Genomic DNA, 20488 nt, shown 5'->3' with positions numbered 1-20488 from the left:
CCGCAACGTATCCGGCTCGATCCCCAGTCCCCCCATAGCTCACATGTCGAAGTGTCCCTGAGCAAGACACCCAACCCCCAGCTGCTCCCCGGGCGCCTCAAAGGGCCGCCCACTGCTCCCTATCCAGGGATGGGTCAAATGCAGAGAAGATTTTCCCCAAGGGGATTAATAAAGTGCATGTTTCTTTTCTTTTCTAACTTATACATTTATAGAGCATAATAAATTGCATCAATACCATCAAACAAAACTTTTTAAGGAAACTGAAAAGCATTCACACGCCTTTCTCTCAAAGGAAAGCATGATTTGCAGAGTGAACTCACCCCTGATGTGTGTCTGTTGAGTGAAATCCATCGTCTGACAGCAGGAGTTGCCAGCGACTGAAGGTATGACAAGCAGGCTCCACCTTCCCAATGATAAGCATCTCACTCTCTTTTATTGTGGCCATGCACCATTGAATGACAACTACAAAACAAAAATGATTGCTCAACCGTGGTGCATAGTTTTGCATAGTGGAAAACCAAGACCCAGTAGCAATACTTTAATAATATTATTTTTAAACAAACAGAATTAACGACAGCCCGGGGAGCAGCAAGTGAAAGAAGGAATCTAAGCATACGGTATACTGAGACAGTTTATCTGTGTGAAGACACTACCAGAGCTCTCAATGACTTTCAACGGAATACAATATGAATACTTTGGGATTTAACAGCCAAACCAGGCACAATGACATGCCTGATAAATGCAGTGCAACAGCCCTGTAATAAATACAGGCAGGTAGAACGGATGCTTTATTGGTCTTGACACCGTCTAGCGGACCGCCAAGCTCAAATCAATTTGTGTTGACAATTTATTTGTTGTATTGGATATTTATTATTTTTCCATGAATACAGGAGTGCTTTAATTTTGAAAAATACATTAGATGCAAGTGACAGAAGGAAATTGATAGAAAAAAAGGTCCAGACAGGGAAATAAACACGGAAGACACACAGTAAGGACGAACGAGGAGAGCACAATGTTTAAAGTTTCATTTCTGCTCTTATGACGGTCGACGAGGTGAATGGAAAACTGAATAAACGGCTTCAGATCACCAGTGTCTTTTCAGGTATTTGATCGTATTCCAAAGAATTGGCCAAATTTAAATTCTGACTTAATGTTTGCGATACATCCAAGATGTGTTAGGATTCATTGTCATTGGTCAATGCCACCCACAACAGTGTGCATTACATGTTTCCTGAGAAACCTTGAACGTGGAAACCTTGAACGTTTCCACATTTTGTCACATTACACGCCACAAACATAATTATATTTTATTGGAATTTTATGTGAAAGACCAACACAAAGTGTCACACAATTGTGAAGTACAAAGAAAATCATACATGATTTTAAAAACATTTTCACAAATAAAAAACTGAAAAGTGCAGTGTGCAGAATTATTCAGCCCCCTTTTCTCTGAGTGCAACCAATTGCCTTCAGAAGTTACCTGATGACTGCTGAATGATTGAATGTTGCCCGAATGACTAAATCGAGTCCACCTGTGTGTAATCTAATCTCAGTACAAATACAGCTGTTCTGTGACGGCCTCAGAGGTTTGTTAAGAGAATATTGGGGAGCAAACAGGACCATGAAGTCCAAGGAACACACCAGACAGGTCAGAGATAAAGTTGTGGAGAAGTTTAAAGCAGGGTTAGGCTATAAAAAGATTTCCCAAGCTTTGAACATGTCACGGAGCACTGTTCAATCCATTATCCGGAAATGGAAAGAGTACGGCACACCTGCAAACCTACCAAGACCCGGCCGTCCACCTGAACTTACAGGCCGAACAAGGAGAGCACTGACAAGAGATCCACAGCTCAGGTGGGGGAATCTGTCCACAGGACAACTATTGGGCGTGCACTCCACAAATCTGGCCTTTATGGAAGAGTGGCAAGAAGAAAGCCATTGTTAAAGAAAACCATAAGAAGTCCTGTTTGCAGTTTTCCAGAAACCATGTGGGGGACACAGCAAACATGTGGAAGAAGGTGCTCTGGTCGGATGAGACCAAAATTGAACTTTTTGGGCCTAAATGCAAAATGGTATGTGTGGCGGAAACACTGCACATCACCCTGAACACACCATCCCCACTGTCAGACATGGTGGTGGTAGCATGATGCTCTGGGGTGCTTCTCTTCAGCAGGGACAGGGAAGTTGGTCAGAGTTGATGGGCTGATGGATGGAGCCAAATACAGGGCAATCTTGAAAGAAAACCTGTTGGAGTCTGCAAAAGACTTGAGACTGGGGCGGAGGTTCACCTTCCAGCAGGACGACGACCCTAAACACAAAGCCAGGGCTACAATGGAATGGTTTAAACAAAACATGTTCATGTGTTACAATGGCCCAGTCAAAGTCCAGACCTAAATCCCATCGAATCTGTGGCAAGATCTGAAAACCGCCGTTCACAAACGCTCTCCATCTAATGGGTAGGGGCAAAAAACTCTCAGTCTCTAGATGTGCAAAGCTGGTAGAGACACACCCCAAAAGACTTGCAGCTGTAATTGCAGCAAAAGGCGGTTCCACAAAGTATTGACTCAGGGGGGCTGAATAATTTAGCACACTGCACTTATCAGTTTTTTATTTGTGAAACATTTTTGAAAACATGTAGAATTTTCTTTGTACTTCACAATTGTGTGACACTTTGTGTTGGTCTTTCACATACAATTCCAATAAAATATGTTTGTGGTGTGTAATGTGGAAACGTTCAAGGGGTATGAATACGTTTGCAAGCCACTGTGTGTGTGTATATATATACACACACACGTGTGTATGTGTATATACACACGTGTGTGTACATGTATATATACATAGGTAAGAACAACATTCCATAAATATATTGTGTATAATATGTATATTATATATGTATATTTTATATATATATATAATACTGACGATCTCACCATGAAACAGAAAACTACATTTTTAGCTGATTCGAATGGCTTTAAAGCAATTCGTACAGCAAATGAATCACAAAGAGATAAAAAGGTAAATATGTCCGATTTCCCACTCTTAAGAGGTAGCGATCCCAAAGAATAAAACAAAATACTAAAACTATTCAAAGACCCAGTTTAAAATAGTTTGACTGTTTTAAATTTCTCGCAGAATGCAAAGACCAATACCTCTGAAAACAGGTTGTCGTATTGATGAACCAAACCAGATGTAACATTTTGACAGTGGAAGAGTTTAAAGTTTTTAAAAAGGTGACCGGAAATACAACATTCATCCTCAACAAACAGCTACTAATCCTAATGAATTAAAATCTGGTTCCAAGACTAATGCTATGATATAACCCCAAATAATATACGGAGTGACCAGGGAAAAGCAGAAACTCCTGCAGTGTAAATCAATCAAAACCGTCTGCTGTTCCACATTCGGCCCTACGGACTCTCTGCACTGCCTCGCGGTGAAGGGCGCCCCCTAGCTGCACAAGTGAGATTGTATTTACTTGTGTGTGCTGTATACTGATGGCAAATAAGTTATGGACCTCAAAATGTTTTTTTTGCATTTGCTTCTGGTTGTGAACTCCTCAGTCTGAGCCCTTATGTTGTGTTCTAGTAATGATAGCTATCAAATATTATGTATAATATGTCCTCAAATACAACAGTAATGATGAGACTAACTTTAGGATTGAGGATCAGTCTAGAAGGGGTTAAATTGTAATAAAAAAAAAATGATGTTGCAAACTTCTCACAGGTGGACACATGCTGCAGGATGTCTGCAGCTCTTACGGTATTTAATTACAATCAAACGTTCTGAAGTTATGACCAAATAATACAGATTATTAAATGGGATACTATGTTTTTTGGGGTGAGAGAGTTAGATTCACTTTGTGCAACGGACAGACAAGACGTGGCGCAAATGGGTCAAATCAAAATAGTTCATTTTTATTTGTCAGAATTTCTTTTTTATACAAAATGGGCATATTAATAATTCACAAGTACAAATCTGTGTTGTTTTTTACCCACTATGTAGCGGCAAAAACAAAGTGTAAAAAAAAAAAAAAAAAAAACTCAAACAAAAACTGATTGTTAAATTGCTGGATAAGCTACGGTTTCTCTTAAAAGCACTTTGAACAGCGACTCAAACAGGGTTGAAGTCAACTCACTTTCATTCTGTACGTCAGCCGATTACACTTTTTAATGCACGTAAACCCCTTAAATCGTGAACCAGGCAATATATAGGGTGTGAACATCTGTACAGGAAGGTCGGGTCCAAAAACATTCAGACTTTCACCCTGGCGACCGTTGTTCTTGTCCCTTGTGAAACCAGAAGTCAACGATGATGTATTTGTCACTTCTAAGTCATTTTGTTGCCTAAACCTGACCCAGTTGTTTCCTGTGAAGACGGTGGTTTACTTTGAGGCGACTGTGTGGATGCATCACAAAGGAAACATCGCCGGACACTCGTGGAACGCACATAGGGAAGAACAACGTTCCGTGAATTGACATACAAACCATTGCGTGAGGATATTATTCATAATATTTCTGAAATGCTTTTCATGCTTTGACTCCTACAATCCCAGTTTTTATTTTTCTGAAAGTGATTTGATTTTCAACTCTGGTGCAAAAAAAAAAAAAATCCCCAACAAAAACAAAAGAAATTACATTCTTTCATCACAGCCGCACACAAAACAAAAATCCTGATTTGAGTTTTCATTCACGATTAAAGTTTTACCTCGACACGGCGATGCATTTGTCGCGCAGAGAACCGAATCGTGACAATGATGAACATGAAACAACAATGTTGACCGGCTCAGCTGCCGAGGGAAGCGAAACGCAGAGAGAGACCGAACATATGATGCATGCCGGGGGTTAGAGGGACGGCAAACATTTATAGGAGTTCGTAACTCCTGCCGGTTGAACGTTTTTCAGACGCTGTCGTCAATCGCGTGAGCCGATGACGATGAAAGGAAGCAGATAAGGTTTTCCCACATTCACACGACAGTTTGAGGCGCACAAAGGCTACACACATGTACAACCTCGGATCAGCTATGTTGCCTGCAACATGGAGAGACATCCGTCGTCGGAAAAAACAACGTGACCAAGAAGGTATGAAGAATTTTTACACGTATTAGTCAGTTCGGTCCAACTGCATTCCTGAATATGCGTGTGCATCATTAGCCGATGCGAAGGTTGCACATGCACAACAGGTAAGAATATATTCTCTAAGGGAAAGAAAGAAAAACATGGCAATATAAAAAAAAGGTGCTACTGATGAGAAGCTGATTTACAAACAAAACACTTATTTTCGCCAGTAAAGGTCAAATTTATCAATTCATGATTTGCTTGGATTCTCCAGATAATCATATGGGTGTAAAGCCGCTCCCTGCCAGAAAATGAACGTAATATTCCGTACCGTTTTTTTTTCTATAACTTCCTTCCGCTCCTTGTTGTTGTTTATAGTTTTAAATAAATATGAAATCCAACAAAACAATTACATGCACCCACACACACACACCAAACCCCAATACTTCAGAAATGAAAAAAAAAAAAAACACAAAATACAAACAAACATGTTAACTTACATAATTTAAAACAAGCGGAAAAGTCTGACGCGGCCGTTTCCAACTAAGGATACGTGACGCGGCGCAGGTTTTCCACCTCGTGAGTGCATGGTGTGAGAACGTCTTTGTGGAGACGCAGGAAAACAACCAGGAATTGATCCTTTCTGGGAGGCTGAGATAAGGTATCCCCGCTCGAGGCTATTGATTTAAGGCATGAACATTAACTTACTGAAGTGCATATGCTGAACAATAACAGCTTCTTTTTTTAAACATGCAATGAAGATTGTACGGTGTGTGAGGATCCACGGAGGTCCTTTAACTGCGTCGGGCCTGGGGGCTTCCCCACATGCCAATAACAGTCGGGTAGTTTTCGGGAGCATCAGTCTACAGGCATCTGGTGAACCTCTCGCTTTAAGCCTAAAAATAATAATAATTAAAAAAGCATGCACTGTCTTGAAGAATTTTCTAAACCTGCACAAAAACCTATTGTCAACTTACGCAATGAAATGCTTCGCAAACGGTTACACTCTCAAACATGTTAGCATCCAAAACGTTGATTTAAGACTCTGCTCCTCTCTAAACACCTGAGACTATGGCTAAACGCCTAGCTAGCTAGCTAGCTAGCTAGCTGCAGCGCACCATCATCACCTGCACAACAACCAAACCATCTGGACCGTTCACACTGGAGTCAAGTTTTTGTAACTTCAAACCACGAGCCTCATCACACCATGGAGTCTCTACAAGCGGCTTTCTTAACACCATGCGGTGAAACCAGACTTTTTCCCGCCAGTCGACAGAATGAAAATGCGCCTTTCGAAGAAAAGAAAAGAAAAATCGTGAATATTGAAAAAGTCAAGGTAACCCTTTAGGTTACTATTTATGAAAAAAATGAATGACGAAGGTTGCGCTCCCCTTTGTTTGTGTAGTTAGTCAGTTCTAAATGAACCTCCAGCTATTCATCACAGCCTCTTGTTAATCCAGTCGAGGAGTGAGTGGAACGGAAGCAGATCCGTTCCACTCACAGAAGTTGGGGCAGTGATACCTCGAGTCACCGTCACCAGTCAGTCAGGATTCCAGTGTTTTAGATCAAAAATATTTCCTTTTTCCAATTGAGAAACGGTTGTGCTTATGATGGCCTTGTATAATCATGGGGGAAAAAAACAAAAAAAACATTTGAGTGTGAAACGGCACGCAGCGACAAGATGCTTTTGGACACCCACACACCCCCACACACACACACACACACACAAAATGCCAGTTTCACCGACCCGGCGTCAGCAGCCGAATGCAAATGTTTCCCTTCACACCGAGAAGTGGGAGAGAGAAAAAACAGCCGCATGAATCATATGTTAGCTAATCTGGGTTTAGGAAACCAGCCCTACGAGTCCATACCACACACACACACACACCATCTGGATTAAACGTCTATATGGACAAAAAAATAAAATGCATGTACAAATTATCAAAATAACATTCATATAAATAATTTAAATAGCTATACTTAAGCTAAAGTCTTTGTCTAGAGTTTAAATGGCCAAAGAGCAGTGCTAATAATGTGCTGAACAATTTTGGGGGACAAACGTTTTGGAGTTAGGGTAGTATTTTGAGGATCACAGGCACAAATCACCCCCCCTCCTTCCCATCGCACAATTAAAACATTAAGTTTGGACTTTTGACAAGATTATTTGCCCATAAAACATTGAGGTCCAGCCCTCTTTTTGGAAGCCCCCGGGGAACTCCTCGTACGCAGTCTGCGTCTAACCGTCCCCCAAAACCTGCGACAGGTCGCCAAAGTCACAGTCAAACAGTTCGCTGATGCCTTCGTGGTCCTCCAGTCCAAAGTGGTAGTCGTGACTGTGGGGGGGGGACAGGTTGATGAAACCGTCCAGTTGGAGGGGAATGCCATCCGCAGTCAGGAAGTCCGAGGAGGAGAGGGGCGAGAGGTTGAAATCGGGCATGTCCCCGAGGCTGGAGAACGGGTCGCCTCCCAGCAGCGATTCTGTCGTGGAAATGTAAAAAAAAAAAAAAAAGAAAAAAAAAAAAAGAAAAAAAAAAAATTATTTTTGTGTTGCGTAAGATAATACGGAAAATAGAGCAACACCATTTGACCAGTCACAGCGGGAAGAGAGCATCTGTAACTGATGAATTAAACAATGACCGTTCCTGCTTTGTAGCTTCAACACATGCTACACACTCTTTTTTTGTGAGTGTGTGGGATTGGAAAACCTTACGAATTGTACCAAGGTCACAGGACAACCAGTTGCTGAAATTTGGTTTGAAAAATCAATAACAATAAACAAATGCCGAGCGTGCAGGAGCAGAAATAATATTTAATGAACACAAAATAATTGTAGCATAGGAATCAGCACTGAGGTTAGCATGCTTGGCTAACCAGCCTCCACTTCCTAAGTGGAATAGACGCCTCAGAGAGATGCGTTGCCCCAGATGTTTCACCACAAACTCTTGTTTAAAACGTTTTTTTTGGCCTGGACCATGAACATTGGACTAGGAAATGTAAATTGTATGTCAAACTTCATGGAATTTCAATAAATGTCCATCCAGTTACTGAGAAATGTGACCACTCACCTGCGTCGCCACCCAACACCAGCGCTGAGGGGTCCTGCTGGGAGGTCGCCGTCACGGTGGACGACGTGGACGACGGCGACGAGGAAGCCACGTCGGCCGCTGCTGAGGTTCTGGTGTGCGACTGGTCTGCGGGTTCCGTGGGAGGCGGGACCAGGGAGAGGTCCGCATCGGGTTTGGAGGGACTACTTCCCGACACGGGGCTGCAGACGCCGGAGCTGTCCTCTGGACAGAGGAAGACGTCGATTGGACCCCGCGTGCTCTTCAACGACACCTGGTAACCCTGGGAGACGAAGACAAAACGTGCAGGAAATCGGTTTTATTAAACTTTTAATGATAATCAATGAATTTGATGCAACACAACATTGCACTTTTTTGGTTTGTTTCGTGCTCTAAATATAGCCGTTAAGTGCCCAAAGCCACTCTACCTTGCTGGGTTCTGAAACTTGCATCTGGGTCTCTGGTGGCGCTCTGATCACCATGACCAGCTGGTCCGGGGAATCAAAAGACTTCTTTAAGTCCTGGCAGCGCACGTAGCCCAACGTGACGAACACAACAGTTAAGGAATACGACGCGGCCGCTTGTGGACCGCAACACAAAAAACGGTGCTGGCAAAATGTAAACAGTCACTTCAAGTGGTCGAAAAGGATATTTCTTGTTCTGCGGCTCCTCCGTGAGCAGCCGGAGCTGGAGGTTGCATTTGGAAATGAGCTCGTCCAGCTGCTCCTCGGCGTCTGTGAGGTCACACACCTCTCTCTGCAACTCCTTATGGCGGGAAACCAACGCCGCGTCAACCCGATTACCACTGCAAGGGAAGACAGCGCGGAAGAATGAAGAAAAGACATTTATGGACTCCAAACAGACATCCCATTTGTTTTTTTATGCGCTTGTATTTACGCTTATAATGTTCCACTGTTTACATTTCATACACCGATTCGATGTAGTCGTATGTGTTCTGTATTCACACTCACAGCCATTGGATATTGTTCTTGGACTTCTTGGAGATGAGCTGAATTCCCTCCAGAACATTGGTGATGTCGTAGATGCGTCTCTTCTGGACATCCAAGACCTGCGAGGCCCAGTTCAGATCCACCACGCCGTCCGCCGACTGAGACAGCAGGTTCAGGAAGCGCTTGGTGGTCAGGTTCAAGGAAGTGTCGTAGCGAGACTTCTCCGTCGCGGTTCGAGGAACTGGACGGAAACAAAAGCACGCGTGGGATTAAAATGTCTGCTTATAACCACAACTCGGAGAGCTAAGGATAAAAAAATAATAATGTTTCGCACTAAACTGCATGTAAATACTTACCAAATCATCAACTATATTAGAGCCTTTGAATATAGTTATTTTTAAAACATTATTCCTTGGATTTATCCCATTTTCAAAAAGACATAAGAGACATGAATTTGTAGTTTGTCGCCAAAGAACAATGACTACAACAAGTGTGTCGAGTCAATTAAGAACTCCAAAACATGTGACCCCCGTCTGTCTTTAAACAATACACATAGATTGTCTGTGTTGTTTGTTGTGCATGTAGTGAATCTTGACACCACGCCAGACGGGTTGGCAGGCTGTTGTCTTTGCTGATAAAAGGACAGCAGTTGATTGTTGTTTTTTTTCGGACGACGGCTGTAGCAAAGGTCAAAGTTTTTTATGGATGTAGTGCTCACGTGCAGCTCTGAAAAAGCCATGGATCAAGCTGTGTGTTTACGTGTGTGTGTGTGTGTGTGTGTACCTCGGGGAGGAGCAGGTGTGGAGGGTGGCACTTGGCCTATGGACGGCCGTGTTGTGCTGACGTACTGATGGTCACTGTCCAGGTCCAACTTCCTCTTTACCTGAAGAGATACAGATGCAATATACAGATATAATTATGCACCGGTTATGTATTAGAAGAAGGGAAAGCAGAATGTCTTCTACAGCTTTGTCAAGTCGACACAATGTATTTAAGCACAACTCCTCGTCTCTCCTCACCGGAGGTCTTCCCAGCGCTGGTCGCCTCTTGTCCTGGACCCCCATGTCGACAGGGCCCTGTGGGGTGGCGAACAGCAGGATCTCCCCCGTGCTGGTGGGGGCGGCGGCCGAGCGGAGCGCCTCATCGCCGGGGCTGGTGATGATCACAATCTGGTGGCTCTCGCTCAGGTCAATGCTCCCAGAGTTCAGCAAGGTCTCAAAGTCAGCCAACAGATCCTCTGATGTCTGCCCCGTTATCAGAGTCTCTGACATTGTGGTGTGTCCACTGGACTTCAGGGCCAAGCTCAGACGCTGCAGTTTGAGTATCAACACCCACTTGGATCGGCCGTAGCCGGTGAATTTGGGGAACAATGAATCTTCTTGAAAGTTTGCATGCAGGAGTTTACAGGCAGCGTGGACATTTCTTTTCTTTTTCTTTTTTAAAGAGTTCCCCTTTCACCAATCGTCAATCTTATTGCATATTTGTTTTCTATAATAATAATTAAAAAAAGCAGCTATAAATGTATTATAAAACAATATCACTTCAACATGAATGACGACCCATTGGAAGCCAACTGTTGAAAAACAGTTGGCTTAGGGCTTGGTGGTGAAACGGCCACACAGGATGTTCTGCCAAACGGGAGATTTGGCAAATAAAAAGACTGTTGCTCAGACACCAAAACATACCAGCTCCGAGCCTCGGGGCTCAGCCGCTTGTGTCCGCGAGGAAAGGGCCGACACTTCGGCCGTGGCTGCAGTAAACACGGAGGGGGGTCAGGGGGGAGAGGGGTGTTAGCGAGCTAGCAAGCTAATCTTTTGTTGTCATCTCTCCTGTCAGCTACGTGGGAGTGGAGCCGCGAGGCGAGGCCCGGCCGCACTGCCCCGAAACACACAACCACAGCCCTGCTAACGCAGCTAGCTCGAGCCGCGACGACAAAAGAGCGACACAAGTTAGCAAACAACCGGGAGCAGCGGACAAACTCGCGGTTTAAGTCAATAAAACATCACAATGTCTCCTCGCGGCTCAGTTAAACGGCTGTTAAAACTTTGGAGCAGCATTCCAGCGGGTGAGCGATCGAAATAAAAAACATATACCTGCGACGCCCCCCGATTTTTTATTTTTTTTGCGAGTGCACGTAAAGAAGCGACAGCTAGCTCCGCGAAGCAAAGCGCGAGAGAGTTGTACGTGAAGACACAGGGCGGGTTAGCATGCTAGCAGAGTTACTAGCCGCAGTTCTTCAACCCCCTCGTTTTGTTGGGGGCACGCAGGAAGTGTGTCTGGCAAAACTGGAAATGTATGAAATAAACCGGGTGCAATGCACGCGCGTCCTTTTTTTAAAACAGCGGCCGCCGGTCCGCCGGTCGCTCGCACCGGGCGCGGTCCATTTATAACAAAAAAAAACGCCGACCGACCCCGTTAACGGCTGTTATTGTTGTTATTGTCCCAGCTGATCTACATCGAAACAGGACTCGGGACAGTTTTCGCGCGAAATCTTTTTTGCCGCGAAACCGGCACGTGCTCCGATGCGACGGTTGCTATTGGTTGAAACCCCTCACTTCCCGCAGGTTGGGACGGGCGGCCTCCGATTGGTGGGAACCGTTGCCTGTCATTTATTCGAGCGGCGAGTAGTCGATGCGACGGTGCGTTCAGGTCCCACGCAAAAAATCCGCACCCTCTGCGACGTTAGTTTTTATATTATTTAACGCACCAATGCTTACACAAGATATCGCGCCAAATGTGTCCCATTAAACACTACTGCGCTTGACACTGCTGCGCTCAAAACCCAAAGTGCGTCACGCCCTATTTCAATGAAGTGACACGTGAGAAAATGCCATTTGGAGCGAAACAAAGCCTCAACCGTGATGTCTCGACGGCTTCAGACAAACACATAAGCTCTACCTCCCGCCGGTAAACATGTCCTAACCCCCGTCAGTCCATTGCGAACATTTATTCGGACAACGTTTGCCTCCAAATACTTTGCTTGAGCGTTTGTCGCTGCACTTTCCGACCATCAGGGTGGGAGGGAGTGCGCCTCAACTGGCAGACCCTGCTAGTCGAGCGCCGATCGCGCAAGAAAGAGGAGCTGCAAGATGGCGCAAGCAATATTTGAAGTGCTTGAAGGTAGGCACAATTTGGTAACAACCACGTTATTACAGCTGTATTAAAACGCGGGGCGCATTTTAAACAGCGCCAACGTACCGGGGACCGTTTCACACGTAAATAAAAGTCACTATGAAAGGATACAAATCTGTCTGGTTCAGTTATAACGATGGAAACATCCCAGAGGGAGGAGTGACTGACTGTAAACAAACACACAGAGTGATTGTTGCTCAGATCTGATGGGCAGCTTGCATCATAGGATGATATTTCTGCAGTAGGCCCTTCTGATGACAACACTGTGCTGTTGCTGTAGTAGGCCTTCTATAAGGGCTAATAGTGTGTCTGTGTGTGGCATTTAGAGCGACCCATATTAGTTTCCTGATGTATTCATTATTATTATTATTATTATTATTATTATTATTATTATTATCAGATGAGTGTACATTATTACCACCATACATATCAATAGAGGGTGGGTAGAGCTGAAGTTAACCTCCCATCTTTATATTTTCATAGTTTTAGTGAAGAAGGACGTGCCTAGAATACAATGCAGCCTCTTTTTGCAGCAGCAGCATGGGACTTATTACATGATTCCCCACCCTCCTCTTCCTCCTCTTCCTCCTCTTCCTCAGGCATGGACAACCAGACAGTGTTGGCGGTCCAGTCTCTGCTGGACGGCCAAGGTGGAGTCCCTGACCCAAACAATCAGAACGTCTCTGGGACGTCCACTATACAGTCCATGGGTCAGTACAGCTAAAGACAGAGTTAAAACCAGCTGAATACATAAAAATGCTAATGATGACAGATCGTAATTGAAAACGTGTTCTCGTAATGTATTATGGTAATAAAATGATAATAAAAGGCATACTAGAATAAAGAATAAAAAACAAAGTACTTATATTTGGATTCACTTATTTATTCATATGGTGGCAATTAATACTTACTTACTCGCAGCATTTGCCTTTATTCCCCTCCTGATGTTATGTGTGCATATATATTATATAATATATATATATATTTGTTTATTTAAACGCAGACGACGAGGATGTGTTCCTGTGTGGGAAGTGTAAGAAACAGTTCAATTCTCTGCCGGCCTTCATGACACACAAGAGGGAGCAGTGCCAGTCCAGCGTCCCCTCCCTCTCCACGGTGTCCTTGGCCTCCACCAACACCTACACACCGGTGCCCTCCATCAGCTCGGGGCCGCAGACCCCTGCCAACAGACAGGTGAGGGTAGTCAGGGGTGTTTTAATGTGGGGGGGGGGATTGACAAAAGTGTTTGAGCGACGTCGACTTAATGGGGTTAGTAAAGTAGGTGAGGTTACATGTTGTTAGTTTAATTTCAAGCGTTCGGTAACCTGATGTAAAGGAATGTGTATGTAGGGACGACAGGTCGGGAATACAACAAAACAACTGTAAATATAACGAACAGAACAAAGGCATCTGAGAAATATCTTTGAATATATGTAAAAGACAAGAGCAGTGAGAGCAGGACGATGAGAAAAAGAAAAAAATAAGAATGACTTTAGACACACGCTAAAGATGAAGCCATACGGTGACACAAATTGTGCTTTCAAACATTTGTCATGCGTTGCACTCTCTCACTTGCGTGTGTTTTGGCGTTACTCTCATGTTTGCGTGACACTCCCCCGCTCACACATCAGGTATCCACCTACATCGCAGTACCCCCCTCCCCTCTGACACACACTCTGGTCCAGGGCAACGTTCTGGTCAGCGACGACGTCCTCATGTCGGCCATCTCAGCCTTCACCTCCATCGACCAGCCCATGGCCGCCATGCAGACGCCTGTGCAGGTTGTACGGCGCAACATTACACGTTACACAACACTACGGATGTGAAGCCATCAACAATGACGATGCAGAGCAAAATGTCCATTTGTTTACAATATACGTAGAATATGTATGTATATTTTTTGCTGCGCTGTTATCTAATCTATGCGCTGTGTTGCAGAGTAACCTGAGCATGCACACAGCTGGTGTATCATACCTACAGCATCACCACCACCACCACCACCACCATCATCACCATCACCAGCAGCAGCAGCAGCAACAGCAGCAACAGCAGCAACAGCAACAACAGCAGCAGCAACAGCAGCAGCAACAACAGCAGCAGCAACAGCAGCAGCAACAGCAGCAGCAGCAGCAACAGTCCTCTCACCCCCTGCCCTCCAGCCAAACACCAGCCCACCCCTTGCCAGCTGGACAGCCCACCCAGCAGCCGCTCTCCTCTCAGGTCCCATCAAGCCACAGCAACTCGGTGGTCCAGGTGTACAGCGCGCTGCCCCACATGGGCGGGGGCGCAGAGATCCATGCCTTGGGTCTGCAGCCTTTCCATCCCGTGCAAGTGAGCGTGAAACGTTAATGCTCCATTTCAATCCCAGACCTTTTTTCTGGCTCAAAGGCGAAGTGGCACTCAGCCCCGTCGTGTCTCCCTCCTCAGGTGCCAAGTCAGTGCGTGGAGAGCCACTCGTACACGACCCCTCCAGTCTACAGCCCCGGGAAGCAGGGCGCCAAAACAAAGACGTGCGGCATCACCGCCAACCTGACGGAGCTGGGCGACTTCGAAAAGGTCATCATCCCAAAACGGTCAAGGAGCAGCAAAAAAGGCTCTGATGGCGCCACAGGTGTGTGAGTGTGTTAGATTAGATCTAAAATATTATAAATACTGGTACTGATACTGTCACAGCTTCCACCACGAAGGAAAACACATTCATGCATACTGCTATTGTTAAATTAGTTTAAAAAAAATAACAATTTGACATTATGACCATGGATATGAAATGTACAAAGATGATCGTAAGATAAATATGCGCTCATGCAATTTCCCTCCTCAGCAGAGCAGCTGAAAGGAAACGTTCCGAAGCTGACGTGCAATTTCTGCGACAAAATCTTCTCGAAAAACTTTGATCTTCAGCAGCACATTAGAAGGTGAGTTATTGGCCAGCACGATGAGGCTTCCACCCAGGAGAAAAAAAGGTACTCTGTTCCCTTCCAGTAACTTATTCTTTCTTTTCTCCAGTCACACGGGAGAGAAACCGTTCCAGTGCATCGTCTGTGGCCGAGCGTTTGCCCAAAAGTCCAACGTGAAGAAACACATGCAGACACACAAGGTTCTGAATATTTTTTTAATGTTTTATTCAAGCCTTACAAACAAGTAACAACCCAAGTGGCAATCGACCGTTTGCTAAGCCCCGCCCCCATTAATGACCTGTCAAGCATTCTGTTCTTGCCACGGCACATTGCAGAATTTATAGACCACCTTTGAAACAATAATGCCCTTAATTTCAGTCGGAGGCGGATAAACGCAGGCTTTATCGTTTTTAGCTAGTTGGCTAGTTAAGCTAACGTTAGCGCCAAGACCAACACAGCTAAAAAACACGAGCTAACTAAACGATTGGACAATATGACTGTTTTCGGAGGGGGGGGGGGTTAGCGTAAAATGACCTTGGTGGTAATAATGTATCGTAAAGGACTTCCTGATTATTATTGTTTTCATGAGACGTGAGCGCAGCGTCGTGCCAACAACACAGTAAGAACAGCGACTCTTTATCTTCAAGGTGTGGCCTATGGGTGTGGCCAGCACGGTGTCCAGATTACCAATCACAGTAAAGATGGTACCAGTGCCGTCCAATGAGGAGGAGGTGGGCGGGGAGCAGCAGCAAGGTGACCCGGAGGAGGAGGGGTCACGGCAGCAGAACTGTCAAACACAACCAGAGGAAGAGGTCATTCAAACAGGTAAAATCTGTTGAAGAATTTGCATGCATGAGCTGCCCGATTATTAGGTACACATTGTTAAAACTAGCGGTCTGTTCATTAGCCTGCAATTAATGCTGGATCTAATTATAAAAGTAATGAAGGCTACTGATCCAGCATCAGATTCACAGCTCCGGCACTGACAGCGAGATGCAATGCCTGATTTACAGAAGCTCTGGTGGAATTGGAGGAGAGCGCGGCCGAGGCTACGGCCGATCCGGAGCACGGCCGAGGGCCGGCCGTGCAGAACGGGCATCCTCAGGCGCAGGCGCAGTCCCACCAGGACCAGCAGTGCCAAGCTCCGGCCGAGCAAATAGTTGTGATCGACAGCTCCTACCAGTGCCAGTTCTGCGCCAGCAAGTTCAAGACCTACTTCCAGCTCAAGTCTCACCTGACCCAACACAAAGGGGAGCAGGTGAGAGCAGAGTCCACACGTTCGCTTACTTTACTTTTTTTTTGTCTTGTTTTGGGGGATTTTATTTCTTACGGCGAGATTTAATGACCACGCTCCCCCCGCAGGTCTACAAGTGTGTGTTGAAGTCCTGCTCTCAGACCTTCCAGAAGTTGGATCATTTCCTGGAGCACATCAGGACGCACCAGGAGCAGCTGACCTACCGCTGCCACCTCTGCAGCAAGGTGTTCCCCTCGCTGTTCGAACTGGGAGTCCACCAGTACTCCCACTGCTTCTGCCCGCCGCAGAGCACACGCAAGGAGACCAGCATCTACAGGTGGGCTCCATCTCACAGTTGTGTTGCTTCCGTATTGATTATAGCAGAATAGAAGGGGGGGCCACTGGTTGGTTGGTACATCCTTCTTATCCCTAACAAAATACCTGTTTTCACCTCAGGTGTGTCAAGTGTCAAAGCCGATATTCTACCCAGGAGGCACTGGAGCAGCATCTACTGACCGCCTCGCACAACTTTCCCTGCCCGCACTGTCAGAAGGTAAGAGTCTGCCATGTTTTATTTTTCCATGTCACATTGGAAGACCCCGGCACAGCATCTGATCTTTTTCTTGTTCTTCAGGTTTTCCCGTGCGAGAGGTACTTCAGACGCCACCTCCCCACGCATGGCGTCGGCGGGAGGTTCAAGTGTCAGATCTGCAAGAAAGCCTTCAAGACAGAGCACTACCTCAAACTGCACACGCGCATTCACTCAGGTCTGAAAGACTTCCGGGAAGCTTTCTTTGTCCCCTTTGTATGAAGACTTTAGGTCCTTCAGCAAAGTCGAGGGTTGAGGGATCGATATTCTTGCTGTCTCATTTCTTTACAACCCAGTTCTGCACTTTATTCCTATCACTCTGGAAAATCTAGCTACGACAGAAGGAAGGACCTATTGTTAAAATAAGGAAGTGGTCAATAAAACCTCATAAAAACAATGCCTCAGTAAACAAGTGTATGTACTGGCTAAGATGTCAGCATTTGCTGCGCAACTGCAAGAAGTTTGCCAGAGGCAAGAGTTCCGTTGCATTCGCACCCACTTGTACATCACTCATCATTTAAAAGCCATAAATGAAAGTCACGGTGTGAGTTTGATGCTGATCCCATTTTCCAGGTGAAAAGCCGTACAAATGCTCCCTCTGTGAGGCGACGTTCAACAGGAAGGACAAAGTGAAGCGACACATGCTCATCCACGAGCCCTTCAAGAAATACAAGTGTCCCTTTAGGTGAGGCTCTCCGATGGGGAAAAAATACCTATTAGATTATTTAACTTTATTCTTTTCACCAATCAAGCTGGTTCAACTTGACTTTTTTCTGTCCCTTTTTTGTCTTTTGATTTTTTTGACTTACTTTTTTTTGTTATTTGATTTAATCTAACGCTCTTTTTCTGTTTTTTTTTTGTCATCAGGACACATGTGGGCTGCACCAAAGAGTTCAACAGACCAGACAAACTCAAGGCCCACATTCTGTCACATTCTGGTGAGTGAATAATACCAGCCATCGTTTTCATCCAAACAAAGAGGACGATTATTGCTTGTGATATTGTTGTGAAGTCGTGGCGATAATAAAACGTCCTTTCCCACGTGATGTATAAAAAAAAAGATAAGTGATAATATCGAATACATTATACAAAGGTGGTCACCCAGATGTGGAAACATTGCTGTTGGATGACTGTTTTGTAGCCACTGGTGACTGTAAATCATAAGGGCATGTTTACAGGGCAAATAGATTAAATAAAAAGATAGAAATATCATCTGTAGAAGTAGAAGTCGCTTAAAATGAGAGAATTGTTTGTTTCCTGAAACTTCACTTTGCAGTTACTTACAGTACAAGTTTGCATCAGGCACAAACTGAAAGTAGGGAAACCCTTCATTAGTATGAAAATGACAACATTACAGTGACTCTTATGAACTCCTCTTCCCTCCAGGTATCAAACCCTACAAGTGTCTTTTTTGTCAGAAGGCATTCAGCCGCAGGGCCCACATGCTCGAGCATCAGCAGTCCCACACGGACAACTACCGCTTCAGATGCTCCACCTGCAACAAGGGCTTCACCAGACAGAGCTACTACAGAGACCACAAATGTCCTGCAGCGGGAAACGGGACGGGGACCCAAGGAGGGGCCGGAGACGAGACCGCCGGCGGAGCGCCGGTGGGAGAGGACGACGACGACGACGACGGAGAGGACGACGGGAGAAGAAGCAGGTTCTTCAGGAGAGAAAACATGCTGGGCGGTGACGACGGAGAGAATGACGACAGCTCCAATGGCAGCCAAGAGCAGGCGGAAACACACGAGCAGGAGGAGGAGGAGGAGGAGGAAGAGGAAGAGGATGACGACGACGACGAGGAAGAAGAAGAAGAGGAAGAAGAAGAGGAGGAGAGGACTGACGAGGGTTGTCAGGCTGCAATGACTATCACCAGCATCGAAGGACAGGAGGAGGAGGATGATGGGCTGGAACATGGTGGCATGGCACTGGATCAGATTCAGAGCAATGACCAAAACTGTTTGCAGCAGCCATGTTTGTAGATTTAACCTGATGGAACATTTCCTGCACATAGACCAAACAAACCAAGCACTCCATTATTATTTATTTTTTCAAGTCTGGGAAATCATTATTTGTTTTATATTAAAACGTTGAATTATACGCAATGCTTTTTTTAAAGTAAGTAGTAGGCCTACAGTATGTTACCTTGTAGATCTATACTGCCAAAATGATCAGTGGACCTTCTCCACGTAATGGTGGACAATTGTTGTGCAAGATAAGCCACAGTGGTTCATTTAAAACGTCATGTCAAAAGTAAATTATTTTAAGCAGTGAATTCAGTGTATCAGTGTATTTGTGTCCACAGACAGGTTCTTAAACTGGATGATCAGACGGACATTCGGGTTCTTGTTGAACCCACTTCCCCCTCAGCCGTCCTGGTTTACTTCAGTTTGTGAACAGAAGGTAGACTACACATGCACAAGGGTTACATCTCATGGGTACTAGTCACACAGAAAGAGAAGGGACAAGAACTGGGAGAAGAGCGGAAAACTGACCCAGTGTCTGAGGCGACGCTCGGCTCAGACGTCCAGACAGGAAGCCACGAAGCCCGGATTTACTTTAAAAGGGTTTGAGTTTTATTTTTTACGTTTCAAAAAAGTTTGGGATTTTAGTGCATGTCAATGTATTCCATTTTATTATTAGGAATATGTTCACATATAATATTGATAAACAAAAGAAAATATAAAATTAAATATATATTTTTTAAATTCAAATTTTATTTTTGTGAAAAATATCCAAAAATATATATTAGTAAATATTTTTATGACATGAATAAATGTCAATAGATTAGAAATTTGCAGGTACTCAAATACCGTAATAAATATTTCTCATTAATTCGAGGCACACACAGATTTTTTTATTTAATTTATTAAGGTGACAATTTCTATATTACACATCTTTCATGTACATCGGCAATTAAACAGGAAAAAGAAAATATAGTGTTACCATAAACCTCTTAAACCTTTCTTTTACAAAAGAAAAATTTGTTATTGACACCATTTACAAGTTGTTTTCATATACAGGAGAGTGACAGTGGTTTAGTTGCACATGGAGGATTCTGAAAAAAAAAAAAAGAAACGCAGTGAATTATGATATTCACACATTTGCTTAACTTCTACATCCCTGGGATTTTAATTTGTGATCGACCCAGAACACGATTAAAACAATACTCTGCAAAAATGTTAATAGGCAACTTTACTTATCAACTGTCAATCATGATACATTCGTTATATTACACTGATTTTTGTCTCAGTAGTTGTTATCCCGGCTGAAGTCACAATTAGCCGTCGGGGGGAAAAAAAGTCTGTGTGTCATCAACTCAAGTGTTTTAGCTTTTCCACACCGGTGCAGTTTCTTCAAGAGAACTCGTTAAACTCCTCTTGGTCTCACTTCTCCACAGCAGGGCCGAGTAGGACCAGAGTCCACATTATCAATCTGGACCAGACGTGGTCAATAATCTCTTGTGAGCATCATGTTGGTTTAGAAGAAAGAAAGAAGGATACCTGATGCCTAAAGGAGGAAATAAGGCAACCTGAGGGCTAATGACAAACATCTCACCACGCATGT

The 20488-nt window shown here is 44.5% G+C and overlaps 2 protein-coding genes across 2 annotated transcripts; one reads left to right on the top strand and one right to left on the bottom strand.

Moving 5' to 3' along the window:
* Positions 1–7290: 7290 nt before the first annotated feature.
* e2f1 (E2F transcription factor 1) lies at positions 7291–10337 on the bottom strand (the record flags this gene model as incomplete). Its single annotated transcript, XM_079226771.1, has 7 exons — positions 7291–7532; positions 8120–8399; positions 8545–8637; positions 8747–8921; positions 9088–9307; positions 9850–9949; positions 10086–10337. 7 exons carry the CDS (start codon positions 10335–10337, stop codon positions 7291–7293), a joined length of 1362 nt encoding a protein of 453 aa, XP_079082897.1.
* A 1818-nt stretch (positions 10338–12155) lies between these two features.
* On the top strand, positions 12156–19196 carry znf341 (zinc finger protein 341; the record flags this gene model as incomplete). Its single annotated transcript, XM_079226181.1, has 16 exons — positions 12156–12186; positions 12798–12908; positions 13202–13392; positions 13830–13979; positions 14137–14529; positions 14626–14809; positions 15020–15113; positions 15205–15295; positions 15743–15920; positions 16109–16353; positions 16458–16666; positions 16786–16882; positions 16964–17096; positions 17492–17603; positions 17786–17856; positions 18305–19196. 16 exons carry the CDS (start codon positions 12156–12158, stop codon positions 18901–18903), a joined length of 2889 nt encoding a protein of 962 aa, XP_079082307.1. The 3' UTR covers positions 18904–19196.
* Positions 19197–20488: the final 1292 nt, after the last annotated feature.

The sequence above is a fragment of the Taurulus bubalis genome (assembly GCF_910589615.1).
Source record: "Taurulus bubalis genome assembly, chromosome: 11".
Lineage (NCBI taxonomy): Eukaryota > Metazoa > Chordata > Actinopteri > Perciformes > Cottidae > Taurulus > Taurulus bubalis.
Note: the sequence above shows the minus strand (reverse complement) of the source record. Positions and strands in the feature narration are given on the sequence as shown.